The 7065-nt window shown below is 30.1% G+C and overlaps 1 protein-coding gene across 1 annotated transcript; it reads right to left on the reverse strand.

Moving 5' to 3' along the window:
• Positions 1–736: 736 nt before the first annotated feature.
• LOC110739212 (probable BOI-related E3 ubiquitin-protein ligase 2) lies at positions 737–2617 on the reverse strand. Its single transcript, XM_021919669.1, has 2 exons — positions 1916–2617; positions 737–1797 (listed from the first exon to the last, which is right to left on the reverse strand). Exons 1-2 carry the CDS (start codon positions 2423–2425, stop codon positions 1207–1209), a joined length of 1101 nt encoding a protein of 366 aa, XP_021775361.1. The 5' UTR covers positions 2426–2617; the 3' UTR covers positions 737–1206.
• Positions 2618–7065: the final 4448 nt, after the last annotated feature.

Raw genomic sequence — 7065 nt, forward strand, 5'->3', positions numbered from 1 at the left:
TAGCAAGAAAAATCATTCAAATAACATGATCCATGTCCAACCATTTGATCCGAGATCTTGAAATTGCTCTTTCAATGACAATACATAAAACTAACTTGGGAAAAAAAAATATGAATCAATCTTTAAAGAAAAAAACAATTTGCATATGGGCGTGTTCGGCAAAATATAGCTGTGAAGGTAGCTGTTAGCTGTGTAGGTAGCTGTTAGCTGTCAACAAGCTGTTAGCTGTGAAGATAAATAATTTAGATATGAGTGTTCGGTAAAGTAGTGGTTGACTAGCTGTTACATATAAAAATCAATTTTTTATTTTTAAAACTATAGATTAAATTTTCAACAGCTACTTGAAAAGCTACCTCTAATTTCAAAAGCTAATGTTTTTAACTTTTCACAAAAGCTACCTCCACCACTAAAAGCTACCCGAACCACTACTTTGCCAAACACTCACATTTTTTGTTGAGCAGTGGTTTGACTTGGTCAAACCACTAAAAGCTACCTAAAAGCTAACGCCGAACACGCTATATGTTAAAACATGTTTTAATCAAATCCATGACTCAGACAAAAAAAAATTAAAAAATAAATACACCAAAAAAGGCATTAATATCAGACAGGCAAAGATGCTACCAATGTACTACAATTCTGTTCAATTGATTGTGATTTTCCTCCACCCACCTCTGATTTTATCTGCCAAGAAGGACAAAATTATATTTACCAAAAGACTAAAATAACAGTAGCAAAAGATCAAAATGGGGCATTTCTTCAATTCATTTCACCCTTTTTCTTTTTTACTCTGATCAAATCTAGACAAATTTTCCTAAAAAAAAATTAAAAAGAATCTGTTTTTTTTTTTTTTCTTCTCCTACTCCCTCCGTCCCCGAATGATAGTCACTTTTGGTGAAAATCACGGGAATTAAGGAAAAATAAATAAAGTACATGGGAACTAAAACCCAACCATTTGCAAACACAAAAAGAAGAGAGAGAAATTCATTGTCATTAAAAAGGGAGACAACTCATTCAATTAAGGCACAAATACAAAGGCAAATATGAGGGTATTTTGGGAAGCACAGATAATACATCCAAAAAAATGAGGATATATAGGTCATTTTGTGTTATTGTATGAGACCTAAAATTGTGAAATGTGACTAACATTTTGGGTGTCCAAAAATGGAAATAGTGACTATCATTCGGAGACGGAGGGAGTATCTATTTTCATGAAATAAGAGCTTCAATGCTTGCCATTTTTACAGATTTACAAACAGGACAAACATCAACAAAAGCTTCACATCCTTTGCAACAACACAGATGCCTGCAAGGCAACAACAACACGCACGATTTTCCAGTTTTGCAAACTTTGCACAACACTTCCCCTGTTTTCTCTCTCTTCTCCCCTGTTTCTGCAACAACTACCCCTGTTTCTTCTCTTTTCCTCTTTTTATTGGAAAACTCATTGTTGCTGTTGTCAGCAACATTACAGCATGATTCTGCATCGTCAACTTCGTTTGAGCAACACGATGATGACGTCGTTGTCAAACAACCTGCTTGTTGTTCTTTCAGTTGCACCAGTGTGTTGTTCAATGTTAACACCATTGCTTCATTCTCAGTTGCCAATCTTTGCCACTCTTGATTTTCAATCTCCATTTTTCGGATTATTTCTTCTAAATCCATCGTTCTTTTTGTTGCTCTTGCAATTTCTTCGTCCTTTTGACGCAATAATTGCATTGCTTTCGATTCTAATTTCCTCATAATTGATCCTAATTGCTGTTTCCTCTGTTCTTGTAGTGTCATTTTAAGCCTCTCATTCTGAAAGAAAATTAAAGATAAAATTAATAATTAGTACCCAAATCTAATAATTACCCATTAAAATTAAACAAAAAGGGTGTCTAAAAAATATAAAATTTAATCAAAAAAATTAACAAACCTGTAAAGTAATGAATCTATCAATTTCCTGCCTCTGTTTTTCGAGTTGATCAGAAAAACTCGGTGAAAAATTCATTGGCATCTGATAATCACAACTTCCACTTGTAGTGGTGCTAGCGGTTGGCGTTGTAGCAGTTGTTGTGGTTGTACAATTTTTTGACGATGACAAAAACACAAAACCGTCATTATTAATATTTCTAACACAAGAATCACGTTGTTGTTGTTGTTGAAGTTGAGCCAAATACTGTTGCTGAAGTTGTAACAACGCTTGTTGTTGTTGTTGTTGCTGCTGCTGGTATTGAAATTGCTGTTGTTGCTTCTGTTGTTGAAGATTACTATTACCAGTAAACTCATTAAACCCACAACCATTAAAAACACTGGTGTTATTGTTGTTGTTCATATGGTTGTTCGCCAACAACAACCAATCTTGTTGCGCAACACCACCACCAACACCACCACCTAACAATGGTAAACCAAGATTGTCGGGGTACATCTGTGCTTGTATAGCCATTTTTCACGTTTTTCTTAAAAACACAAATCAAACGATTGATTGTTGTTAGAAACCAGAAGAAAATGAGAAACAGAGAATTTCTCTCTCTAGAAAACAGATTCTCTCTCTAGAATGATGGTGTCTTGAGAAAAAGTATGTGTATGGAGGCTAAGAAAGAAAACAATGAACGAAGAACAGAGAAAATAAAAGGGTGTTGGGAGTTTATGTTTATATATATAGTCGCATAAAGGTTACAGCATGGGAATAAGATAAAATAAAATAGATTTATTTAATAAATAAATAAATTATTTTTTTAATGGGAGTAAAGACGAGATTTGTTTTAAATTTTTAATTAAGAGTAAAAGTAACTAAAAAAGGAAATGAGAAGCCTTAGGATTCTGCCTATCTCCTCACCTTCAATTATTTTTTAAAAAAAGGAAATAAAAATTATTATTTTAATTATAGAAAAATAATTGTAACTGTATTTATGATATTTTTTACTCAAAGTAAAGCAATAAAGAGAGGTGGGAAGGGAAAGAAAACGTACGAAAACATGCACAACTTATGACTAAACTATCGGGTCAGAGATTTCAGAGGTTTGTTGAATGACAATTTTCATTCAATTCCAACCCATGCCAAAGGTTGATTCACCCTTCAATCCTGCATTTTACTTGTACGTTTTAATTGTATTAAATTCAGAATACGGAATACAAAATACCAAGTTTGTAACTTATACGGAGTACTAGTATCACGGAGTACTGTAGTATTGTATTTTAACTGAAATTAACAGAGTTAAGCTAAAATACGGTCCCTCAACTTTAGTATTTGTAGCATTTTGGTCCCTCATCTTTCAAACGAACCAAATTGGTCCCTCAACTACTCATAACTTACTTTTCCGGTGAAAAAAAAATGAGTCACCAAAGTTTAAGGACCAAAGTGTCCATGTGGCAAAAAAAATAATATTTTAAAAAAAGTTTATGGACCTATCCTAATTAGCAAAAGTTTAATTAATTAATTTTTTTTTGTCAGTTTTTTTTTAAAAGGGAATCTTTTAACTAACATTATTTTTTTTTCCCATCAACATTAATATTTTGGTTATGATTTGCATTAATCAAACTATAGAATTTCCAAAAAAAAAAAAAATTTAAAAAAAACTATAGGATTTTCCACCTTTTTTCACCCCACATCACCAACAACCTGCCACAAACACATAACCCCATTTCCACCCGTCTGCAGCCTCACCACTGTCATTAATCAACCACGCAACCCAAACCTCTGGTTCGGCTGAAATATATTGTGCATGAGCTTGTACAGAATTAATTAAATCAGGAGCAAGATTAAATCCCAAAATAAATCAAAGGCTGGGATTAAAATATGGTGATTGATGATGATCGTTAATAAGGTGCAAAGCAGGGGATTGTTTCCCCATTAGAGCAGCCAAACCGAAAGAGAAGAAGAGAGGACCGACCCTCTTTTTTTTTTCTTTTCCTATTTCTTTAATTCGAATTATTTAATTTTTTTTTTTTGAAAGAAAGTCAAAGTATTTAATTTTCTTCTTTAATTCTCTAAGTCATATTTTTTTTAAAAATAGTCATTTAATTTTTTAAAAAAGCAAAAAATTTGGGTATGTTTTCTTTCATTTTAATCAAAGTTTGTACATAATAAATAATAAATATTAATTAGTAGCTGACAAAAAAAAATGATTTGTAATCCTTAAACAAATGCTTAGTTGGCAGTACACATCCCCAAACTTTGCTGACTCATAAGTTCCTCCACCAGAAATAGTGAGACAAGGGTGGTAGAGGAATCAATTTGCCTCATTTGAATGATGAGGGACCAAATATGCAACTAATGCCATAGTTCAGGGATTGTATTTTAGCTTATCTCGAAATTAACATGATCGATCTTATAAGGGCCGGATCATGTATTTTAGTATTTAAATTTACCCCACTCTCGCTATCTCAAATATTTTGTCCACGGACTCAAGTCAGGAATCCTTAACTACAAAAAATATATGTAAATTATAATCATATTTTTTTTCAGTATATTTATGTGATTGCTAAATGAATTTCCGTAATTAATAGGAGTTTTTAGAACAAAAAATTTACACTTGAAAATTGTAAAATGTTAAAAAAATCATCAAAATATAAACACTAATAACACTGATTTACGCGTGTTTTGTCATAAATTCCTAATTTTATACAATTTCCAAGAATATATTTAATGTTTATATATATATAACATTACCCTTTTTTGAAAGGTATAATATTGAGGACAGTAATAATTACAACAAAATGTTAATTAAATTATATAGGTGAATTTTTTTCTATACAAATATTATTTTCCCCAAATGAAGATGTATTGTACTCCGTATTATGCCTTTTTTCATAGTACCTTTAGTAGGCAATAATGCAATATTAATATATCATGCATGCAACGTTGCCAAGCTATGCAATCAATTTACACGGTTTTGCATAATCATAAAGATCAGTTTCCTTTTTAGTGTAAATTCACTCCAAAAAAGAAAAAGCTTAATAATTTAGATTTAAATGAAGTACCCTATTATTATTGCATTAAAAAAAAAAAGTCAATGTTTTTAAAAAGGAAAAATAAAAATCTCTTGTAATGAAAAGTACTGTATTTAACATAATCATGTACTCATTGATATACTTCCATTAATTGGATAATTGAAAATCTACTACCAGCTAACTTTACCAACAAATTGGATTATTATTGTTAATATTATTGGTTTGTTGATGCCAATAATAATGCACCAATAATACTAAAAAATACAACTGTTTTTAAATCTAAAGAGGAAATAGATTACTTTAAGAGATAAATATGTTAAGATATAAATAAATATATGTTACAATTAGAAATAAATTATAATTTTTTATTTTCTTCTATATAGATGGGATCTTAAATTATATGATAAATTAATTGAATCCAAATCTGGTCAAAATAGCTGATTGAATCTGAATATATATTTTTTTGGAGTAATTTGGTGTTTACCCTAATTACTATACTCGGAATTAAAAAACAATTAGACAAAATAAAATAAAATAAATTTATTTAAAAAATTAAAACTTGGATTACACGGTAGCTTATATTCAATGTTATTTCGATTAAATAGGGAGGGAAAAAAGGAAGGAAAGTTAGGATATAATTATTCCAAAATCTCGTTCCACTTTTGGCCCCATTAGTTATTTTTGTACATGCAATGTTATTACGAGTAATACGGAGCCAAGTGCATACAATCGAACGTTATAGGTTTTCAAATAGTTACTTCCACGTAAATCAAGCTGTATTTTAGTATTGCCTTTCTTCTTTTAATGAACAACTTAGCCGATAGAAATTAAATTTGGTTTTTCTTAAGGTTAATTTGATGTGATCGTGTACTAAATTAATTAGTGACCTTTTCTTTTGGGGTCAAATGTTGACCATCAAACTATTGAACTTAAGTACTTAACCAAATCATATGATTTAAATCTATACCAAAACAAATTCTATCAATTGGCAATGTTGTTACTAAATTAATTGGAAATTCATTAATTTAATCTAACTTGCCTTATGCAAATGAGTGTGGTTTGAAAATTTTAAAAAATATAAATTACCTACAAAATTTCTAGGCTATGTATAGTTTAGCTTATTTGAGATGATATTTGCTTTAAAAAAAAAATCATCGGATTAGATTATACCAGACTAAAAAATAAATAAATTATATCTCATCTTTGTGTTATTTATCGCTAATTTTCTTTAATTTAATAATTAAAATTTCATAATACGTATTTGAAAAGTCTGTACTAGTATGAATCTAATGACATATCAAGATCATTTGATAATGGTTTGTATTAAAGATTATGTTCGTAAAAAAAAGGTAAATTTTCGTCACAACTAGAAATCATAAAAGATCATATCAAATTAGATCCGAGTAAGAATTAAGCAGAGTTTTTGGGTATTTGTTAATGAGAAACTTAGATGTTATCATTAACCATACAAATATAAATAAATTAAATTGCGATGGTGAATAAGAATTTATTCAACAACCTAATATAGTGAGAAAGTGTAAGCCTCACTTAGCCATAAAATTTGGTTCTTAGCTTGTCCATGTAGTTATCCCCTTGGAATTTCAAATTTCAATGGAATAAGAATAAAGCCTCTTGAAAGGATCCATGTGAAAAGGTCTCTATGCGCATTTTCATCTCCAATGTGCAATACTTTAGCCACAAATAATGTGCGTCGATTAATTCCATTTGAGTGAATATGATCTTTATATTTTATGCCCAATAATACAAGGAGGATAAAATCATCTATCATTGTGCTAGCTAAAGAGCTACATTTTCACGAATAAAGTTAAAGGCGTTGGCTTCGCTCAAAGTTAAAGGTGTTATAATTAGTCAATGTTGATTGATGATAGCATAATTTAGGAACATATGCTTTGATTAGATGTAAAACCTGTATATAACAGGTAATCACATACAAAAAAAAAAAAAAAAATAATAAATCACATTTAATTATTTTACGTGGTAATCTAACTTTAAAGCAATAAATGTTACTAATTTAGAATAAATTTGGTAAATAGAGTGCCTAAACTCACTGTGTACACTCACACAGTCACACTTATTAAAAAATAAATACGAATTGTCTTGATTAATGCCCAA

This window comes from Chenopodium quinoa, unplaced genomic scaffold (genome assembly GCF_001683475.1).
Source record: "Chenopodium quinoa cultivar QQ74 unplaced genomic scaffold, ASM168347v1, whole genome shotgun sequence".
Taxonomy (NCBI): domain Eukaryota; kingdom Viridiplantae; phylum Streptophyta; class Magnoliopsida; order Caryophyllales; family Amaranthaceae; genus Chenopodium; species Chenopodium quinoa.